Source organism: Monodon monoceros, unplaced genomic scaffold (genome assembly GCF_005190385.1).
Source record: "Monodon monoceros isolate NGI ecotype Baffin Bay Population unplaced genomic scaffold, NGI_Narwhal_1 Super_Scaffold_2, whole genome shotgun sequence".
Classification (NCBI taxonomy): domain Eukaryota; kingdom Metazoa; phylum Chordata; class Mammalia; order Artiodactyla; family Monodontidae; genus Monodon; species Monodon monoceros.
This window is the reverse complement of record NW_021703776.1, coordinates 62,991,511-63,015,180: the sequence shown is the minus strand read 5'-3', so window position 1 is coordinate 63,015,180 and position 23,670 is coordinate 62,991,511. Positions and strand designations below refer to the sequence as shown.

The following is a 23,670-nucleotide window of genomic DNA, read 5'->3' as shown; positions in this document are numbered from 1 at the left end:
GTGTTATTTAGAGAAACTTCTGTTTGTTGCTTATTGTGTATATGTGTGTAGACGTACATGTGCTGAGTTGTGATGTAAAGTCTAATTTCTTATTGTAGTTTTAGGATTAAAAAAAAAAAAACATCCACAGACCATTCACTGCTTAGGGTAGCAGGAGGGAGTGACTTTACCGTAAGAGGATTTGGGTCTTGCTAACCAGCTGTCCCTGGTTCTTCTCCCAGCTCTGAGGGCTGCATCCTGTTTCAGCTTCACCTACTTTACTGCTTTGTGCCCCAGCTGGCCCCTTTGTTGATGTTGTCCGACTCTTGTACCTGGTGGTTTACCCTCTGGAGCTGTGCTTGGATATAGAGACCCCACTAGTGTCACACATTTTCTTTTCCCTAAATAATGTCTTTAGTCCTGTCCAAACACATCCGAAACTCTAGGATCGTCCACCCATCCCCAAATGACACCCAGTTCTTGTGTATTGTGGAGCCACTTGTATTCTCTTGACTGTTGCACTGCACCCTGGGGGCCCAGGTGTGTAAATTATACTCCAGTAGTGACCCTGGTTTATAATATGTTGAATCAAGTCTTCTGTCACTTTTTCTATCAGTTTTTTTCAGTGCATTTTTAAGTGTTCTTGACATGAGTATTTTTAGCGGTGTCCAATTAGAGGTAGTTCTTAATGTTTTCTTCCTTGATTGTTAGGTTTGTCACCCTTCTAATTTTATAAAGTGGGATAAAGCGGCAGACTTCTTAACATGTAGGTTAAGAATAAAGAGGAGGATATCTTCAATTGAGTTTAGAATCTTTTTTATAAATTGTGTTTCTATTGAGAAATAAAAGTTGATATTTGTTTAGCAGATTAGAAATTTATAGGCAGATTGAGTATGACATTTTAAAATCCAGAAGTATATGTTTTTAAACTCTCTCTCTCTCTACACACACACACACACACACACACACACACACACACACACACACACGCGGGTTTTCTGAAGTCAAATAAGCCAGTTCATTTCACCGGAAATGGAAGTAAAAGGGAAAATAGAAAACATAGCCAAATGGTGAAATGGGGCTGGGCTGCCAACCTCTGACTTAAGGAGATGAAGTAAGATGTTTTTGCAAACACAGCCTATTTCTGATGTACCTTCTTGTCTGCAATTCTCAGGATTTTGGTATTTCTTTAAAACACCTATTGTTGATTGTTTTCTAAAAGCTGTGTTGTGAAGACATAGTTACAGTTATATATTTCATAAGATACCCTGGTATTTCTCAGCCACAGACTGACAGTTTCTGGAGGACAGTTTCTCAAGACCCCGCGTGTGCAAGTCTCTGTTCTGCCAGGGGGAGGGAACGTAGGAGAGTAGTTAGTAGGCTGTTACGAAAGTCCCCATTGCTTCTTTTGAGGGGAATTCAGTACATTCCAGAGGAGTGGAATCACTTACTAATAAATGCAAGCTTTTCTTGTTGGACCCGAGGGGCCGATATCATGCAAGTAATATTAATCCTTTCGTTCTTTGTCATTCAGTTTGATTTTACTATTATTCTGGAGTGTGGGATGCTTCTTCACTAGTACACTGTGCATTGTTAAGTAAGAGTAGATTGGATGGTATGTATAGCTATTAATATTTACCCTGAAGCAGTGGTGTGCTGGTAAATGTTTAACAGCCAACTCTCGGGAAAAAATATACATATACCTAAAATTTATTATAAATTTTATTGACATAAAAGATGTGTACAAATAATAACAGAGTTTCTAAACAGGAGTTTTTAGTTCTTTTTGGAAATAGCTCACCAGAAATACTCTGACTAGCTCAAATAAAAGGAGTGTGGTACTGGGATACAGAGGTCTTGTGGTATTAGGGACAGGAAACAAAGTATTTGGGCCTCATAAAAACTGAAAGTGGGAATTTGAAAGCCCTTTTAACCAAGGAGGCCTGTCCTCTCCATATCAACTCTCTCTCCTTCCCCCCTCCTACTCCACGTGTTTCCTGTCTCTATTACTTCTGATAGAGGTGTCTGTATGGGCATGTGTGTGTCCCAGAAGTGTGTGTATTTCCCCAGTTAGTTGGTTTCGTCCTTTTGCCTTGCTTTGAAATTCAGAGGAAGTCAAAACAAACTTTGTTTTTTGAGGGTGAATATTTCTATTAGTGGAAAATTAATTTAGGACAGAATTAGTCCTGAAAGAGGGATGTCCATTTGAAGATGTGTTTTTGTTTTAAGGCTCATCCCCCTGTTGGTGTTACGGAGTTCATCCCTACTTGCTACCACGTAGTTATTCTTTTTTTTTTTTTTTTTTTTTTTTCGGTATTTTACCCTCTCACTGTTGTGGCCTCTCCCATTGCGGAGCACAGGCTCCAGACACGCAGGCTCAGCGGCCACGGCTCACGGGCCCAGCCGCTCCGCGGCATGTGGGATCTTCCCGGACCGGGGCACAAACCTGTGTCCCCTGCATCGGCAGGTGGACTCTCAACCACTGCACCACCAGGGAAGCCCATGTAGTTATTCTTTATTTGTTATTCTTTATTTGTCACCATCCTTCAGTCTGTCTTTCTTGGTTCCTTCCCTTCTGCCAAGGAATATGTGCATCTCTTATCTTTCCCTCTCAAAGGACAAAATTGAAGCAAGATTTTTTAACTGGACTACCCATTGGGTATCCTTGTCACCCCCAATCTAATCTTTAAAACTCCTGTTCCTTCCTCTACTGCAGTCTGGTCTCACCAGTGGTGAGGATGTGGTCCCATCCACCTGTACCACCTGCCACTTTTACAGTGATTACTGGCAGCCAGCCAAGCCATTCTTTTGTTTGGTTTTAATCTAAGGATGGTAAAATAATGCATAAAACCACTCAAGGTTTTCACGGAGAAGTGCTGTGAACAGCCTATAGGGACTCTGTTCCTGTCTTTTTGTGCTTAATTTTCTCTTTAGTCTCTCACTGATTATGGCTGCCACCATCTTTAGAGTTTCTACACCTCTCATAAAAACTGTAGCTGAAGGATGGACAAAAATTCCTTTCCCACAATTCTTTTTTAAAAATTAATTAATTAATTAATGGCTGCGTTGGGTCTTCGTTGCTGCAAGCGGGCTTTCTCTAGTTGTAGTGAGTGGGGGCTACTCTTTGTTGTGGTGCACAGGCTTCTCATTGCGGTGGCTTCTCTTGTTGTGGAGCACGGGCTCTAGGCATGTGGGCCTCAGTAGTTGTGGCACGTGGGCTCAGTAGTTGTGGCTCATGGGCCTAGTTGCTCCGTGGCATGTGGGATCTTCCCGGACCAGGGCTCGAACCCATGTCCCCTGCATTGGCAGGTGGATTCTTAACCACTGTACCACCAGGAAAGTCCCTCCCACAATTCTTAAGGCGAGAAATAGAGTAGAATCATTAAAGCACCTAAGTTTGAGTATGATTTTTAGATCTTGTAATAGAATCTTTGAGCCCTTTTCCATTCACTGTTCTACTGCAGGGTGCCCAGAAAATACCCCTTTTTGATTTTTAGGCTCTTTCAGCATGTAGCTCTCTGTTCTAGATCATCTGAGCAGATCTTCTTTAGAAATCATTGAGCATTGAGTAGAGTTGATGACTCTGAGTCCACTTATACAGTCTGGTAACTCTCCAGGCCCTGCTGCCTACTTGCACACTTGTTTGTTGTCCTCCATGGAAAATACTTTTACTGTACTTTACTTTTAGGGTCTTAAAAGAAACAGCTATATGAAATTCCTTACTTTATGTTTCGTGCATCTCTGTGATTTGAGTACATTACCTACTGTAGTACCCACTATCCTCTCTTAGGAAACTTTTATGTGTGAAATGTGTCCTACCTGTGGAATTGTATAAAATATTTACATATATTTTTAAACAATAGTAAAGTAAACACCTGTGTACCCATCACTCAAATTAAGAAATATCATTATTGGAAGCTTTCATTCACTTAAAATTCCTCCTTAGTGCATTTTCTTCCCTTCTCCCAGGCCTCAGAGGAAATGGCATCCTAACTTTTGGTCTAAGTTTTTCCTTGCTTTTCTTTATAACTTTACCACCTATGTATATATTCTTAAATATGGTATATTGTTTAGTTTTGAAAAACTGTGGACATTGTTTTTTTAATTTGACACGTATAAGTTTACTCTTTTTAATATTACTATTTTTTAGGATCCTATTTTGCTCTGTTTTTAGTACTCATATATGTGATTTTGTGATCCATTAATTTTTCTTAGAATCATTTTGTTGACACATTACAAATTGAAATGAAAGGTAGCAGACTGTGTGTGGCATTTCAGTTTCCCTGAATGTGTATTTCTTTGATTGCACATCTCTCCCCAATTCATCCTCCCCCCTATAGAAGTGTGCCCCATAGCTTGGGATGGTCTGACGATTTGTGATGTTTCAGTTTGTTTTTTGAAGTTTCTGTTCTAATGGTTTTTCAAGCCAAAATTAATAAAATATACTATTTTATTTCCTTTAGTGATGAATAAGAACATCTGTTTTAATGTTGTCTGGAAGATTTTTATGATTGTTTTACTCATAGCTCTTTGTCTGACAAACAGGTCCCCAATTAAGTTTATTGAACTACTTTTTTTTATTATATTCTACAGCTGGGTAAGAGACTTACTAGTGTGTTTTTAAAGTTAATTGTCATTATTTTGTGTGTACGTACATGACCTTGGCTTATTGGCTTTTTGTGATAAAATGCAGCAGCAGTTTCTTACCCCGTCTGTCTCCATAACCCATCCATTCCTTTGTCCAGAGAAACCACTTTCACATCTTTGAAATCTCAGCAATTCTACCATGGAAACCAGTAGCCCATACTTAGGTTCTTATAACCATGTAAATATTGCTCACTGCTGAGTCACGTAGGGTAATTAATTGTTTACATGGTAACAGTTTCTTTCCTGTAGTTAATAATTGCCTATTATTTTGTTTTCCTTTGGTTTCTGTATATTGATTAATTCTAAACCACAACTAAACTGTAAAATGCTTAATTTATATGTTGCCAAATGTATAAAATTCACCATTTCAATTCTCCCACCCCTAGTCCCTGGGGCCTCCCTCTTAGAGTCCTCTGTCTTCTGGTTCCACACTAGACTGATCACTCTCTAGGCTTGCATGTTGGAACTTTATATTTTACTTTTTCACTTGATTTGACTGATTTTAGTATTTTATTTTCCTCAGACTTTGTTCCACTGTCTTCTAAGATTCAATTTGGCTTTTCAAAATTAAGTTCTGTTTTGCCATCAATTCCTTTTGTAAGTGGCTTTTTTTCCCTCTGGCAGCTTTTGGGTTCTTCTTTTTCATGTCTTAAATAAAGGTCATGATGTGGTAGATTTTGTTTCATCCTTTTCATTGGATACCCTGTGGGTTCTGTTCATTTGGACATGTGTATTCTTCTGTTCTGGGGAAAATTTTCTAGTATTATTCCTTGGATGACTTTCTCTTCTCCATTGTCTCTGTTTTTCTCAAAATCCTATTGTTTGGATATGGAACTCTTGGATTGAAATCTAATTTCTAGTTTTTTCCCTCCCTTATTTTATCTGTTATACTTTATTGTACTTTCTATGAGGTTTCCAACTCTCCTAAAGAGTTTTGAGCTTGAAGTTTTCTTCTGCTTCTTGCATTGTCTCTTGACTGCAGGTCCCCCTTCAATTTGTATTTGTTTCTGTTTTTCACGCTGAAAGCTTCCTCACAGCCTGGTGATCCTTAGCTTGACATTTATTTTTAAGAACGAGGTAGCTTGTAAAAGCCAGTTGGAAGGGTGTAAGGTGGATGGGACTTACTGGCTAGTGGCTTTTATTATAGAATGAACAGGTCGGGATCATCTTGTAGCTTCTTCATTTACCAGCCTCAGAAGCCTCTATATGGAGAGTGGAGGCACATTGGATTCTTAATCACTTCAGTGCAGAAGTGACACCAGGTACCAGTGACAATTGCCCACCCCCACCTCTTGTGGACACTTAGTGTGTGAGGGCTCAAGTGCACTCACCAAGGCAGGAAGCAGTATTCCCCGTCTCTCTTTTCCATTCCCTTTATTGCATTAAGGGAGCTTTTTGAGGAGAACTTTTAAATGATTTTCTTTATGAAGGTCTCTACATTTAATGTTTGCTGCTCAGGACCTATGTGACCACTCCGATCTGTCCCTGACTCTCCTTCTCCTTTGAATATTTACCTTTCTCTACCTGTTTCTGCTAAGTTCTTTACTGCTTCTCAGCTTTTGTGAGAAAAGCCTGGCCACTCTTTTGTAGACATAGCTACTCACCGGAAAATGCCTTCCACATGAGGAACCAACCACTCACAGAGTACAAAGAAAATCCAATTCTGGTTTTCCGTTTTTCTCTATTATCTTTGGCCATTGGAGGTTCATAGTGGCTTCTTTGATACCAGAATTTTTTTAAGAACTACTTTATTTATAGATACGTTCCAGAAGCCTTGAGGGACTGGAAGATTAGTCTGTATGTCAAACCCCCCTTTTAATTTTGCTTAATAACCCCCTTTCTATCCTGAAGTGAATAGTCATAATTAATATAACCAGTTTTCCAACTCTGTCTTCTCATGATCCAACCCAAGTCACCTATGAAGTGACTCTGTTTTTTTTTAGGCTCTGTGGCAGAATAGGCTAACTTTTTACATCAATTTCTGACTCCTTCCCTGCCCTCCACCTGTTTTAAGGAAAAGTTGACTTTCTTATTCTGTATGCTAATTTCACTTGCATTGTTTTATTTGACATTTTTTTGTTCTTCATTAATAAATCAAGCATTTACTGTTTATGCAGGCTGGATTTTTGGTTAAAAACGTTAAAGTAGGCTGTGAATTGAACCAGCTCAAACTTTTCCAGCTCCATGTTTTTTTTTGGTTTTTTGAATGTTCTATTAACTTGGCCTGCTAGCACATCTTTAATCATTTGGTCTAACAGTTGTATATGAATATTTAAAAGATGTGTATTTCTCTTCAGCATGCTTAAATTGATGAAGGTTATTGGTTGAAAATATTGGTGTCTTTTCTACAAAATCTGCCCCCTTTTATGTCATTATCTCAGCAAATGACATTTTTTTTTTTAAATTTAAAATTTTTGGCTGCGTCGGGTCTTTGTTGCTGTGCGCTGGCTTTCTCTAGTAGTGCAGGCTGGGGCTACTCTTGGTTGCAGTGCGTGGGCTTCTCATTGCGGTGGCTTCTCTTGTGGTGGAGCACGGACTCTAGGTGCACAGGCTTCAGTAGTTGTGGCGTGTGGGCTCAGTAGTTGTGGCTTGGGGGGCTCTAGAGCGCAGACTCAGTATTTGTGACACACGGGCTTAGTTGCTCCGCGGCATGTGGGATCTTCCCGGACCATGGATTGAACTCGTGTCCCCTGCATTGGCAGGCGGATTCTTAACCACTGCACCAACAGGGAAGTCCCTCAGCAAATGACACTTGACGACACTGTTTGTTGTCCAAGTCTAACCCTGAGGAGATATCCATGACTATCCCCTTTAGTTACCTCTGAAATCCAAGTAGTCACAAAATCCCATTGGTTTCTTCCTTCAGAATATCTCTGGCGTCCTTGCACTTCTTTATTTGTACCCTATCATTCTGCCTCCCTGGGATACCCTGGCATTCTCTGTCTCTCTGGGACATCCCAGCATCTCTCTTACTACGATACCATGGTATTCTCTCTCCCTAGGACTGCCTCAGCTCTGCCATCAGTCCAGTCCCCCACAAGGCTATTTGTACACTGTGGGACTGTGACAAGGACAGTGCAACAGGAGCACAGGTTTTGGGGAAGAAGGAAGAATAGTGAAAGGGGTCTGGAAGTGTATGCAGGACCAGATCCCACATGGCATTTTAGACATGTTTAGGGGTTTGAATTTCCTCCTGAGAACAATGGGATGCCAATGAAGGACTGAGTGGATAGTGTTAGTGTGATCGTATTAATTTATTTTTAATGATGGCATGATGTAGAGAATACACTGTAGGAGGAGTGAGCCTGGATATAGTGAAGCTGTGCAGGAAGGTGCTGCCATTGTCCACGCAGAAGGGGATGGTGGCCTGAGCTAGTATAGTGGGGGTTGGATGGAGAGAAGCAGACAGACTCCATGATATTTGGGAGGCAGAGTTCATGAGGCTTTGTGATTGAGTTGTTCTTTTTAAAATAATTTTAGGACAGCACAGGTTTGCACGTTGGTGTAATTTTCTCCAGTGGTGCTCAACAGAGGGTTAAGAAGCTAGGTGTGCCTGTGAGGAAGGAGAAAGCTGTGAATAGTGGGGAATGAACTGGAGTATTGGGAGGTAACAGCCCTGAGGAGGGCAAGTGAAGAAATGAGCTGAGATGAGCAGGGTTTAATGAAAGGCTCAGGAGCAGTGTCTGGAAGTGACAACAGAGGTGGCTGCTGGCCTCACCTCCAGGTCTAGAGCCAATACAGGAGCATGACAGAGTGACTCTCACAGCAAGGTGAGGTTTCAAGGCAGGAGAAGGAAGCATCTGGGTAGAGGCTGAGGCTGATGGGGAAGGAAGTTTTTCACCGTGGAATGGAGGTCCCAGTAGCAATGACGTGAGATGTTGTATGTTTGACCACAAGATTCCCCCAAAATGAATGCCAACAGTCTTCTGATTGAATAGTTTTTATGTTTTCACTTACTCTTCAGATACCTTTTGAATCTCTGCCCTAGGAGAGGCTCAGTAGTAGGCACTCCAACAGCTGCAGTGATGTATCGAAAGTTCACAATCTAGTAAATAAAATATTATTTTTCTTGGCCCTGGCAGACAAAGAGTTAATTTAAAGGCATTAATGATTTGCTTATAACAGACTGGCAGGACCAAGCTGAGAACTTTTCTCAGCCTTCCTGATTCTCATTCTTTTTCTCACCTTTACCTTCTCTTTCCTTAATGCTCCAATGTATCCCTGCCTCTAAGTTTAAGGGAAGGTGCTCAGCTCTCAGCCAGGCCTGGTGGGCTAGCAGGTGCTGAGGATTACATCTCAAACTTGAGACGGGAATTCTCTTAATTGACTTCTTTCCAAAATATTCTCTCATATGCTCTTTCTTAAGCATTTATACAGCAAGAAAACTCACTCCAAGGGTAATTTAATATCATTTTGAATTACTACTTTCATTTTCTCTTTGAACTTTGCGTGTTTCATCATTCTTTGGTAAATAGAGGTAAAAACCTCTGAGATTAACACAGCCTACCAAAATGTGATGATTGGTTTGAATCTGCTTCACTGAAAAGTTTGGGAAAGAAGAGAATTATAAAATTATTAAACGTTAGAACTGAAAAGTATTTTTAAGATCTTTTACATTCTCACCCCCTTATTTTATATCTAAGGAAATCAAGGCTCAAAAGATTAATGGGATGTATGAGTAAATGTGGTAAATGTTTGCCAAGCTCAGAATCCTTTCAAATTTGCACAGTAGGAACTTTCATATTTTCTCACAGGTGGTAGTTGGTAATATTGCAGAAGAAACGTTTTTTTTTAACCACTAGGGAATGCTGAAATATCAACTGTAATGGAAAAAAAAATCAATTTTAAGTATTCTGATTACTACATCTTTTCTGTTTAGCAAAATAAAATGACCTATGTGATAGGCATTAAGGATTGGAGGGTAGGAAGGTAAATGCTGGGAACACTATTTTGGATTTATTGCAAGTCATATCATTTCCTAGTGATTGTAACTTAGAACATTCCTCGTAGATAAGCAAAGTTTATTCTCTCCTCCTGGCTATGCAGGGCCTGAATATACCAGAAAGTCTGCCTCCCTGCTTTATTAGTTAAGCAAAGGTGTCTATATAATCATGGAAGATGCTGTGCCATAACCTATAGTATATTAGAACACTATATAATTTTGAGGTAAGGAAGACCTTCACAGACAAGACAGGAAATGCAGAAGAAATAAATTAAAATATTGACATTTTACTATGAAATTAACTACATAAAATTAAAATTTTTTTTCTGACAGAATACACTGTAAATTATATCAGAAGATTTTGTCACACACGACAGTAAAAAAATTTGTATCCCTAATCTTTAAATAGGGAAACAGAGAATCCAATAGGAAAACAGACAAGAATGTGAACATACAATTCACAGAAGAGTAAATGAAGAAAACAGAACAAAACAGCCCACTAAAATGATGCTTTGTTGTAAAGCAACTATACTCCAATAAAAATTAATTAAAAAAATTTTTAAAAAGTAAAATGATGGCTTGTACAAATAGGCGGGAAGAACAAATCAAAATAACAGTGAGAAAAACATTTTCGCCCTTCCTATGGGCAAAATGTAAAAGGATCTGGGCATATTGGGTGCTGTGTTATAGAGATACAGACCCCTCATAGATTGGTGAGGGTGTGGACTGGAATGGCTTCTCTGGAAAGTTCACGTTCTTTGACTTGGCAGTCTCACACGTCTATTCAATAGAAGTAAAGGCACCATTTTTTTTTACATGTACAGCGATGTTATTTTAACATTTTAAAAACTATAGCAAGGAATTGAAAAACATTTGTATGACCAATAACAGGAAAAGGGCTGAAAAAATTGCAGTGTGTTTGTACTGTGCAATATTTGACATCTATTAAAATAAAAAGAATGCCTTGGGGCTTTCCTGGTGGCGCAGTGGTTGAGAGTCCGCCTGCCAATGCAGGGGACACGGGTTCGTGCCCCGGTCCGGGAAGATCCCACATGGGCCTGTGAGCCATGGCCGCTGAGCCTGCGCGTCCGGAGCCTGTGCTCTGCAGCGGGAGAGGCCACAACAGTGAGAGGCCCGTGTACCGCAGAAAAAAAAAGAATGCCTTGGGTTACAAGTATTGATTAGGAATAATCTTCATAATAGATTAATTAGAAAAGGAACATTTCTGAGGGATATTAATAGTACGATCACATTAAAATATATGTTTATATGGTTATAGAGAAAGATTTGGAAGGATAGACACACACACAAATGTTTTTACTGATTATCTTAGGTGAATAGGCTTGGGGGAGGGTTGCTAGGAGGAAACCATTTTTTAAATATATAGACCTCTGGACTTTTTGTCTTGTTAGAATATGTTCAGATTGTTAAAATATATTTATCTGTTTAATATCTAATATTTAAACATCTAATTATTTATTTAAGCCCATAACTCATTCTTAAGCTTTCTAAAGTCTCATCCCTTGCTCTGAGGGCTGGGGTTTGCCTATTTGCTGGTCTTTTGAAGTAGCCGTGCTGTGCCTCTGAGGAGAGAACTGACTTCCGCTTCCTGGCCTGTACTATTTTTTAGCTCCTTTATCTGTCCCTCTTATTTCTGTGATCCATCACTTCACTACTGTCTGGCCAATATGCTGTTTCTTTGCCCCTTTATATTTCATTTGTGCCAGTCCAGGTTAATAACCAGTGGAGTAAAATCACACAGTCCTACCATTAGTGTCTCTGAATTTGTGATCTTGGACGTAAGTTGCTCCCTTAAAGATGGCTCTACAGGGGCTTCCCTGGTGGCGCAGTGGTTGAGAGTCCGCCTGCCGATGCAGGGGACACGGGTTCGTGCCCCGGTCCGGGAAGATCCCACATGCCGGGGAGTGGCTGGGCCCGTGAGCCATGGCCGCTGAGCCTGCGCGTCCGGAGCCTGTGCTCCGCAACGGGAGAGGCCACAACAGTGAGAGGCCCGCGTACTGCAAAAAAAAAAAAAAAAGATGGCTCTACAGTCCTTCTGTTTTCCCTCCTTACCTCTCTCCTTAAATGCAAGTGGTATTTCAGACATCCCCTTCCCCCCTTTCCTCAAGCCTTTAGCCCTGCTACCTGTTCTCTTGAGCAGCAAGTGACTCTGTGCCCTGACTTTAGGGAAAATGGCAACTCTGTAAACTCCTTGCCACTAAACATGCAAACTTCACCTTCCTCTTGGCTGACTGGCCCCACGTGCTGGGGATCCCAGCCCTTCCTTTCTCCTTCTGGGGGTGATGCAGAGGGTGTATGTTCTTGCTACATGGATTATCCCTGCCATCTCATATATCTCTTCTGTGTTTCCTCATTCATACATCCTGAAGAATAAATATAATGGCCTAGAATACCTATGTCTGATTCTTTGTTACTTCTCTGTGTTGTACACGTATTTGCTGGATGGATAGAAAGAAAGAAGGATATTTGGGTAAAATAACAAGAAAACAGCATGAGCTAAAGAGAGTAAAAAGACCTCAATAGTAGAGATGAAAGAAATGATGGAACAAACCTAAAAACAGCCTTACTTTCACCTGCCCAAATGCTTCTGGCCAGGGGAGGAGGAGAATGGGGATGTTTTCACTCTTACCTGATCAAATGAAGGTTTAACTGTTAGGACTGCCAAACTATACCATTGTGGTTTCTTAGCTAGAGTTATAAGCCAGATTCTCATATTTTGATATTTGTGTTGTATTTCCCAATTTTTGGAAAACAAATGAACGATAAAACTTTATCTGTAAACTAGGTTTCCCAAGCATGTATAAAAGTAGCTTGGGTTTGGGAAATACTGAATTAATTAAATCTTTAATGTGCTAACATGCTTTGTGAATTTCCAAGAGCAGGAGACAGTGTGGTGATTTCCAGCTTTATGACCATTAAGCACTTTTCTGTACTTGCTCCCATCCCCTCTTCTGAATATATATTATATGCCAAGAAAAATACTTTGAGAAATGCTGAGGGACACAAATTAATATGTGTACTAAAGGATAAAAAAAGAAGAAAAAGAAAGGTCAGGTTGCATGACGCACAGTAACATGACTATTAAGAATTTTTTATTTCTTGTCAGTTTGTGTTTTTCTGTACATTTTGAAGATGGAAAATGATTTTTTTAAAAATAAAACTTGTTTTGACTAATGATACCTTAGAGGAAATAAGCTGTTTTGTAAATAAGTATAGTAGAGTTCTAGTGTGGCTAAAACTTCTTGTAGTACTGGCAGATTATCATGCTCTGTTATTTCAAGGTTTTATTAAGATTGACCTGCTTTCTGTTATTCAAGTTACATTTTCTTATCCTCTTTTCCAGCGGCAGTCGATTAGGAGGCCTGGTTACAGTGTTGTGCTTCTTTTTCAATCATGGAGAGGTAGGTAGTCAACAAATATTTTCAAAATCTTTAGGGAATTTTACTTCTAGAAATATGAGTTTCTTCTTTAGGTAGTCAGTCAAGTATTTTTTAAAATTTTAGGAGATTTTACTAATAGAAATATAAATTTCTTCCTTAATTTCTTTAAATGTAATCTATAGTAGCATTCTTTAAATGTTTGATCTTATTTTGATTCATTTTTTTAAACACTAGCACTTATCTTTAGTTAACTTTTCATGACCATTATATCTTTTATGTGATACATCTCTTAGTGGCATGAAGAAATAGTGGGTCTGTGTTAATTCTATATATAATTTAACACTGTGTTTTAACTATGACGCAAATAAGCTAGCCATGTATCCATTAACTTCCTGTGTCGGGGTAACTTTTCGATGTAGGAGCTATAGTGTATGTTTCTAGTTTAATGCATTTCTATTCAACTTTGATATACTTTTGAGTATCCTTTGCAGAATATTTTATTGTATCTATAAATTTTCACGTATCCAAGGGCTTTCCAAAGAGAACAGCATTGTAAAAAGCATAGACTCTGGATCCAGGTTACCTGTGTTCAAATCCTGGCTCTGCCATTTAGTGACTGACCTAGGCAAGCCATTTAATCTCACCTTACTTTCCTCTTTGTAAACGGGCATAATGATGTTATCCATTTCATGGGATTATTGGGCAGATTAAATGAGTTCATATGTGTAATGTGCCTAGAACAATGTTTGACACACAGTTACTGCTAAATAATTTAGTTTGTGTAATTGTTTATATTATCATTAGTAACTTATTTTAGATTAAATTTTAATATAAATTCAAGATGCCAGTAAAATCCTTCCAGGAAATTAATTATAGTTGTAAATGAATTTCTAGTAATATATCTCTGTCCAATTTTCTTTCATGGTAAGTTTTGTATGAAGGGAAAGAAAAGAAAGGTCAGGTTGCTTTGTGTGAAGTAACTCATTCCTTTTATGTGTTTCTACACTAAGTGTCTACAGCATTTGAATATGCACATGTTACAAAGCTCTAAGAGTAGTCATGCAAAAACTTAACTGTAGACTTAAGGTTGAATTTTTTATTATTCAGTGGATTACTGATGGAATTTGAACTAACACATGCTTAGTATTTAGAATCACAGAAACTTAAAGCTTTATGGATTAGAGCATTTGACAAATGATTGCAATATGACATCAATTACTTGATTTGATCTGAATTTTGAGCAAAGAAAAAAAGAATTATTCGGCTCTTTTTGACTGTGGATGCTGCTCAGTGCTGTCGTTGGACCATAAACCTTTTGGAAGCACAGATCTGTGAGAATGACCTAAGAAATAGGAAATAACTGCTTAACAATGGAAGAAAGGAACATTGAGGGTTCACAATGAGATGTTGAGAGGAAAGGGACTGTTGTAAATTTTGAAGCCAAGGCACAGTTTTAAATACTACTGTCTTTAAGCAGAAATATTCTCAGTGTAAATTAGAGGTTATTAATTCCTGATCTTACATTTTTCTAATAATTTTGATACTCATGTAGCGTGAACATCATTCTTGACAAAGTCTTTTCGGTTTTTAACAATGAAATTCAGACAATTCAGTTCATTTTTCAGGTTGAGAGGTTTTTTTTTTGATACTTTTTAGCTACTTGGTACACTGAAACATGCTTAGGGAACACATTCCACTTAGGAAAAGGTAAACTAAATGAGATTAGAATTAGAATTGTGGTTTTACTGAATTAGTCAAGTAGATAATTGTATTTATATCAGTAACTATAGCTTTAGAGTAGAAAAGTAACCATTTTGAGTAATGACATTAAAATTTAGAACATAAACTGCAGTTTTGGGTAAAATCTTGAGAACTCAAGTAACTAAAAAGCTATTTTATTATAATTTTATATTTATTTTGGTTTTCAGATTGTACGATTTTCAGACCCTTGTTTTCTTCTGATTTTTAAAAATGTTGCTAAAGTACATAGTTTTTATAAGGGGGGAAGCATCTACTCTGATAGTACCTATTCATGCATTTAGTGAACTTTTCCAGAGAGTCAGTGTTTGCTTCACGGGAATTTCTAGCCAGTTTCTAATCGGTACCCTTCTTTCTTAGAAGAGTTATTTAAATCATGTGAGTTTATGTGCCAAAAAATAGTTGTGAATTGTTACCTGCTTTTTTCTATTTCCATTATTTAGTTTGCTCTGTACTTGAGTCTAAGATAGTGTAAGATGTACTTTTTAAAATATTTTTTTCTCAGATGATTTTACAAGGGAAAATATTTGCTTTAATAAAAGAACTGCAAATTATGTAGTGTAAATGATTAATCAAATTATTTAAAACAGAAATTTAAAACCTTCAAATCTAAAAAGTGTGAAAACACAGTAAAGGAGCTATTAATTGCTCATAGTAATTATCAATAATATTGAGGTTATATATTTCATAATAAAAATTATGCAGATGTTTTCACTTATCAAGCTTTTTAATTAAATGTTGATTTTGTCCCTATTGAGAATTATTGCTAAGATGAAAGCTAACAATTTTGCTTAGCTTTTAAAGCATTTAGATGGGTACATTAAAAAAAAAACTAAATGCAATATTTTTCTGCAGTTTTCTTTTTTTTTTGCGGTACGTGGGCCTCTCACTGTTGTGGCCTCTCCCGTTGCGGAGCACAGGCTCCGGACGTGCAGGCTCAGCGGCCATGGCTTACGGGCCCAGCCGCTCCACGGCATGTGGGATCTTCCCGGACCGGGGCATGAAGCTGTGTCCCCTGCATCGGCAGGCGGACTCTCAACCACCAGGGAAGCCCTTTTTCTGCAATTTTTGACTGTTAATTTCTTTTCCTTCCTCCCCCCCTCCCTTGCTTTCCTTTCTAATGATGGTAAGGTTTTGGCCAGGATATTTATTCTGAGTCTTCTGTTTATTCAACTCAATTAAAACAACATATACTGAGGTCCTGCTGTATGTCAGGACTTGTAGATGCTGGGGATGTGTCAGTTAGTAAAACAAAGACCCCTGTCCTTGTGGATAATCATGTGAAGGTGGGACAATCTTCTGCTTAAGGTGGGGGAATACTGGTTTATTTGGGGAGAAGCAAGGGGTCCATTGTGGAAGAGCAGAGAGTGGAAGGGATAAGGCCAACAGTGAAAGACGGGAGGTGGTGTATGGAAGGAGCCAATTCTGTAGTCTTGTCAGTCATTGTAAAGTTCATTTGGAGCACGTGGAAAGGCCATGGAGGGTTACCTGCAGAAGAGGGACATGATTTAAATATTTTTTACATTAATTTGGGCTATAGTGTAAGTGCAAGATGTGTTATTCAGGCTATTGAGTGGTGTGCCTATTTGTGAAACTTACAGTAACTCCAAAAGTCCAAAAACAGAGAGTGTGCTAGTGTTAGCTGGAAATGAATCTGTTGATGTAGATTTGAAAACTAGCTTCTAATGTAGTAGAAAACTAGCCTGCAGTATCTTTTGTGACCTGGCCCTTTCTGCGTCTCACTACTCCAGGGCATTTTCTTTTTGCCTCAGTCCTGCTGTCCTTCCTTCCTCTAGTTCCCAGAAAGGACTGTTCCTTTTCCTTCCTCAGGGCCCTTTGCACATGCTGTTTCCTAGCCCTGCATACTTCCCTCCCCCTGTATCTGCTAATCTGTGCCTAGGGCCTTTGCACATGCTGTTTCCTAGCCCTGTATACTTCCCTCCCCCTGTATCTCCTAATCTGTGCCTAGTTAACTCTTAGTCATCTTTAATAACTGGATGTTTTAGTTTGGGTTTCAGTGGTGTTCTTCATTTCTTCCTGCAGATCTGGGTTTTCATCTGGTATAATTTCTCTTTAGTCTAAGAACTTTATTTAGCCTTGTGGTGAAGATCTGCTGCCCTAAGTTCTCTTAGCTTTTGCCTTTCTAAAAACATCCTTATTTTACCTTCATTTTTTTAAAGTATATTTTTGCTGGATAAGAGTTCTGGATTGAAAGCTTTATCTTTAAGCACTTTAAGTGTCATTGTTTTGTGTTCTGGCTTCCATTGTTTCATAAGTCATCTGTCACTCTTATTATTGTTGTCCTGAATGTAATGTGTATCTTCAGTGGTGGTTTGAAGCTTTGTTTTTTTCTTTTTTTTTTTTGTAGTTGTTTTAAAAATTAATTAATTATATTTTTGGCTGTGTTGCGTCTTCGTTGCTGCACGTAGGCTTTCTTTCTCTAGTTGCCGTGAGCAGGGGGCTACTCTTCATTGTGGTGCACGGGCTTCTTATTGCGGTGGCTTCTCTTGTTGTGGAGCATGGGCTCCAGGTGCATGGGCTTCAGTAGTTGTGGCTCACGGGCTCTACAGCGCAGGCTCAGTAGTTATGGCTCACAGGCTGAGTTGCTTCACGGCATGTGGGATTTTCCCTGATTAGGGATCGAACCCATGTCCCCTGCATTGGCAGGCATATTCCTAACCAATGCGCCACCAGGGAAGTCCTTAAAGCTTTGTTTTTTTATTTGATTTTTATTGGTTTGATGGTGATGAACTTAAATTTGGTCTTTTTTGTATGTATCCTGCTTAAGTTTCACTGAACATCTTTGTTCCGTGGGGTTTTTTTTTTATTTAAATCAGTTTTTGGAAACCTTTTAGCAAATATCTTTTCTTCAAATATTTTGTCTTCCCCATTCTCTCTCTTATTGTCTTTGAGGATTCTCATTCCATGTATGTTCAACTTTTGATGTTATCCCATAGGTTTTTGATACTCTCTTCATTTTTTTTTTTAATTTTCATTTTTTCTCTCTTTGTCTCTATTTGGATATATTATTTTGCCATATCCCTGAGTTCATTGGTATTTTATTCTGATATTCAGTCTGCTTTAATGCCCATCCAGTGACTTGTTTATTTTAGATATTATAAATTTCAATTTTAGAATTTCATTGTTTTCCTGGGCTTCCATTTCTCTGTTGAAAATTCTTGTCTGTTTACCCATTCTGTCCATCTTTTTCTGTAAATTTTTAAACCTAATTATTATAATTTAAATTTAAAGTCCTTGTCTGCCAATTCCAACAGTCACGTTATCTGTGGATTTAACTAGAATTTACCTTTTGATTGTGGGTTATATTTTTGTATTTTGCGTGTCTCATAGACTTCTCTTTTATGCAAGACATTTTGTATAAAAGAATGATAAAGCCCGAACTAGATCATTGTTTTTGCTTGTTTTTTTCCCAGAGAGAGATTATCTTTTCCTGTGTCAGGTATGTAGGGTAAGGGCCTGAGCAATTTGATTCCACCATGAGTCTTGCTAAGCTGGGCAGGGCTGTGGTTTTAATTTGTTTTAGTTTACCTCCAGTTTCAAATGAATTAAGGAGATTTCTGCTCTGTGGCTCAATCTCCAGTTTCCCAGATGCTCAGCCCAGGGCATGATCTCTTTGATCTTACCAGCAATTGAATCTGGAGGGGGTGAAGTTTTAGCTTTTTAGTTTCAGTCCATCACTGGATTCGACTTCAGCAAGTTCCTGGAAGCTAAGCACTGTGTGAGACTGTGACTTCTCTCTGCTTCCTCCCTGTTCTTCACTGCTTCTTCACCCCAATCTGAATATCCAATTAACTTAGTACTGTTTGTTGAAAAGACCATTCTTTTCCCATTGAATTGTAGTGGTGCTTTTGTCATTAATCAAGTAACTGTATATTTGTAGATTTGTTTTTAGACTCTCAAATCTGTTCTATTTTTCTATTTATCTTTAAGCCAGTATCATACTATCTTAAATATTGTAACTTTAAAAGTTTGATATCTGGTAGTAAAAAGTCTCCAACTCTGTTCTCCGGTGTTGCTTTAGCTAGTCCAGGTTTTTGTATTTCCATATAAATTTTAGAATCAGCTTTCCATGATTCCTCCTTCCCCCAGTAGATTTACAACCTGCTAGGACTTTAGTTATGATTGCCTTGATCTCTAGATCAATTTAGGGAGAAGTGACATTCTAAATATATCAGATCTTCCCATCTATAAACATAGGTATTTTTTCATTTATATCAATCTTCTTCAATTTCTTTCAGCAATGTTTTATGTCTTGCAAATTTTTTATTAGATTAATTCCTAACAAATGTGTGTGTGTGTGTGTGTATTTTTGGGAGGGAGGGGTACTATTCTCTGCCCTTTTGATATGTCCTCAGTGTTCTTTCAACGCTTACTTTCTTGCACAAAAAGTTGTTTCAAGATCACCTCGTACTGAGTTCAAAAGTAAAACAGCTCAAAATATACCTAGATTATTTTTGCTTCTCTGTTATGTTACCATTTAATACAGTTAGAATCATTTGTTTCAGTTTATATTTATACTGCCTTTGTATCTTGACAAATACCTTCATACTGTATACAGAATTCTGATTATGTTGATTACCTTGAGAAGTTTAGTTTACAACCACATGGTAAGATGGTAGAGTTGATATTGATAACATCTTGTCAGCTTTTTATATTTTAAATAAGTATGGAATGGTCAGGTTGCGTCATTGCTATAAAGGATAGAGTCATGAAGCTGTAATTTATTGCTTATCCAACAAAGCTGACTGATTTCACAGAAGTTCTGTGCAAACTTTATGGTAGGATATGGTGATATCCTAGAAGTTCAGAGATAAAAAAGGTAAATGTTTCTTTTCATAGAACCAGTAGAAATTCTTTATTAAGATGGTAAAGCTTACTAATAACAATTATACATCACTGAAACATTAATTTTCATGTGAGCCAAAATTGTATTACAAATTCAAATTGTAACTGACTGGTTATTTGGGCAGCATGTCAGTACATGGTACAGAAAGAGACAAACTCCAAGAAAGCTACCTGACTTATTATCAAGGTGCAGTCCCATCAGCCTCACAAAGCCCATGCCAAGCTAAGGGTCTACCTAAACAATGGGACTGCCCTAAGTAACATCAGACAGAAGATGTTCAAACGAGAGCTGTTGCACCTAGCGTTATTATGGTTGACATCTGGATAGCTGAATCCTTAAACCTACACCATTCTCAGAAAAAGAGTAGCCAAACCCATGGTGGTCAGAAATCTTTTTTGGAATCGCTTGTAAGTATAGTGTTTACAGCAATATTATAGCTAACATAGCAGTGCAGCAGTCAGAGGTGGGATAATTTGTTTTAAACCCAAACATTATACCAACAAGTTACAATTGATCCTACAAAGGTTAACTCTAGTTAAAACTCTTGAACAAGCCTTAAACATGATCTGTTTGATACTAACTATAACTTATAATTGACTAGTCAGTTCTATTCCTATTTTTAAATTGTGAAGAGAAATCAATTAGATTATGCTAGATCTCTAATAGTATAAGTAAACTATTTGAAAGTAGAGGTTGAAAAATGAAGCTGTTTATTGCTAAAATTCTTCATTTTTGATTCTTGAGTAGATGATTAAAAAATTCAGCCTTCACTAAGCAGAAAATAGATTAAAAGCCTGTTGTCATCAATATCTAGGCAGTGTTATATTGCAGTATTATTCAGTGCTATGAAGTGTGTGCTGAAAATTATTTAGTGGATGATGACAGTTAAAACAGTGTAAGATTTTTTATTGAGTTTACTTTCACAATTAAAGAATTTCTTATTCTTTGTCAGAGTATAGAATACATTTGTGTAACCCTTTTTGAAGCAGTTCACGTGTGTATATTTCCTCCTTTCATTCTTACATTTGAACCTATAAAGAGAACGATAGATTTTTATTTTCTATTTAAAATTATAGTTAAATAAAAAATATTTATTTGTTGAAACTTAAGGTATGATTAAAACAAATCTGCTTAGTATTCTCATATTATTTGGTGTCATCTGGAACAGCAATTATGTTAGTACCAGATCTAGTAAAGCACCCTGTGTTATTGGAGAAACAATAAGAAGCACTTTCACATACATATGAATTCATTCACTCTTAACTTTTTAGAAGGAGAAAACCTTGTTCTTTGTTACTAATTTATAATTGAGCCTTCTTATCCTTACTTTACAGAGGATGTAATCGAGTTTTAGCAAACTGAGTGACTCCTGCTATTAAGAGAAATGAATTTCTAAGAGATGACAACGTAGTTGTATTTGGTAACAAAATAAATATGGGTGAACAGTTTGTATGAAGAAAGTTTTCAAATTGTGTATTAAATAGTTTAAATATTTTCTTATTGGTTTTTGCATAGAGATTGGTAGCCTTATAAATTTTATATATCTCTACTGTCAATCATACTGAAATCTCTAGTTAATCTAATAAACTAACAGATTTTTTATTTTGCATTTCAGTAACAACAAATATACATTTTTAAAGACTTTTTCAATCTTTTCATATTCTCTTGTATGTACAGTTCATTTATAAATAGATATTTATGTTAATTTCATAGAGAATGGTGAGTTTTGGTAAAAAAGAGGAATAAATTGGCTCAAACTTTCTATAGCAGTAGAAGAAATATCTAATAGTCTGAGGTAGAGCTAAAATAAAGGAAAAACTTATTTCCACTGTGGTCTTTGTAATACTGTATAGTCTCTAAAGTAGCCCTGCTTGACGTGAAAGATGTAATGATTTCTTCTAGTGTGACGAGCTTAGTAGTAGTAATATCAAATTGTTTACATTTAATCCAGTGCAGTTTTCTTTAAATTGAAAGATGGACTTATTAATATATTTAGTATATATGCAGAAATATGATGGAGTCTCATACTGGGATACTACATTATTTAATTAAGTCTAAAGTAAGCTTTTCAGAAAGGTTGATACTTAACTATTTTAGGACTTCTGTGAAGTCCTAAAACAAAGATGGAGTGCTCCTTTTAAGCAGCATTGTCAGTAAAAATACTAACAGTGATGACCACAGGGAGTTTTGAAATATTGGTTATGGAGAGTTTTGCTGAAATTCACATGAAAGAAGACAAACTATAGTTCATTTTCAAAACCAGTTCAAATGTAGTGTTTTTACTTTTGGCAGAACATTTTCTTGCTGGTGCTTTCCCTACTTTCCTTTTAGGCTACAGTTGAAGTTTTTTAGGACTTCGTTGTTGACAGTTCATGATGTTACTGTTGCTCAAGAGCTTATGCCATGTGTATCTTCCAGTTTTGCTGTTGGTAGAAAAGTTAGTAGCTTGTTTTCCAGCACACCATTAAGTTGTAGAAAAAACTTCATAGCAGCTTTGGCTTGGTGTTTCTTACTCAACAATTTTAACAAAGATACCATACACTATGAATTTTGTTTCAGTGTACCCGTGTGATGTGGACACCTCCTCTCCGCGAAAGCTTCTCGTATCCATTCCTTGTACTTCAGATGCTGCTGGTGACTCATATTCTCAGGTAACTTTGTCTTATCTTTAGTAGTTGTTGTTTGTTTGTTTTGCATTGAACAACTTAAGCTAGAATATTTTGAACTTCCAGTATAAAAAGTGTAATAAAATAATTAAGTTGATGCAGTTGCTAGGTTGAATTCATAAAGGGGTTTTAAGAGTTTAACTTCCGGGGCTTCCCAGGTGGCACAGTGGTTGAGAGTCCGCCTGCCGATGCAGGGGACCCGGGTTCGTGCCCCGGTCCGGGAAGATCCCACATGCCGCGGAGCGGCTGAGCCCGTGAGCCATAGCCGCTGAGCCTGTGCTTCCGGAGTCTGTGCTCCGCAACGGGAGAGGCCACAACAGTGAGAGGCCCGCGTACCGCAAAAAAAAAAAAAAAAAAAGTATAACTTCAAAATATTTACTACCCAAAACATTTTCTTGATCTGCCTTTTAGTCTTCTTTCCTTTAATTAGTGGTCCACAGGTACTGCTCGAGGAGCAGCAAATCTGCTTCCACTTCTTCTGCCATCTCTACTTTCCCAAGCCATTTTCTGCCACCACAGTAGCCTCCCAAAAATAGAAGAGGGAAAGCTGGTGGCAGTAGGGTGTATCCCATAAGCTATAGCCCTTCAAAGCAAAGAACGGTTCATAGAATAGGTGTGGTCAGGTACATTAATACACGTAGTTCTTCTTTCTGTGTTTTGTTTAGCATCCCTGAGAATTGGATAGTAGGGGTAGAAAGAAACCACATGAGTAGACAAAGGTATGCTAGAATAATTCCTGCTAGAAACTCAGGATTGGATTGAGCCCTCCCATGTTTCTCACTACAAGAGTGGAGAGAGTTGGACCGAGAACATTTCCCTCCCCTCGTTATTGACAGATATTGAATTTAGATTGCTACTGCCTTGTTTCAGAGGGTGAAGATAAAACAAAACGGGGTCTATGAAAGAACAGAACAAAGCATGATGAAAATCTGAAGATGACCCAGACTAAGAACTCCTTTCAGTGATCTGCAGAATTCAGGAGAACTGGTTGAAGTCTGTTACATCAAACCCTTTGAATGATCTATTTCCCGTGATGATCTCAACAGGAACAGAGCCATTACATGGCTTTGTCTCTTATGTAGAGTTTTTAGACCAGCCTTTCACAGAATGTGGGATGGGTGGCAGCTTTTGTATTAGCTTTTAAAGTCTCTGCAACTCCAGCCTGATTGCTGTCCCTTAAATTCCTCTTTTATTATGAAAATTAGAACTTTTTTAGCATCTTCACATAAGATGAACTCTGAATTCATAACCTTTAGTTCTGGGGCACTTTGATAGAGGTTTCCTTCTCAAACACTTCAGGAGGAAGTGTTGTGCCGTATGAGTGTCTGATTCATCACTGCACATGCTGTGTTTCCACATCCGCGTTCTTGATCTTGGCTTTTTTCTCCAATACAATACAATACTGTATTC

At 37.9% G+C, this 23,670-nt stretch overlaps 1 protein-coding gene across 11 annotated transcripts in view; it reads left to right on the top strand.

Moving 5' to 3' along the window:
- DPY19L1 (dpy-19 like C-mannosyltransferase 1) overlaps nt 1–23,670 on the top strand; it is a 259,805-nt gene that overhangs the window by 24,711 nt on the left and 211,424 nt on the right. For all 11 annotated transcript variants that reach the window (XR_003795119.1, XR_003795120.1, XR_003795117.1 and 8 more), the window contains exons 7-8: nt 12,933–12,990; nt 22,154–22,245. Coding sequence is in view for 1 of the 11 variants with exons in the window: in XM_029233113.1 (XP_029088946.1) it covers nt 12,933–12,990; nt 22,154–22,245 (150 nt within the window). In the remaining 10 variants the exon portion in view is untranslated. The remainder of the gene's footprint in view (nt 1–12,932; nt 12,991–22,153; nt 22,246–23,670) is intronic.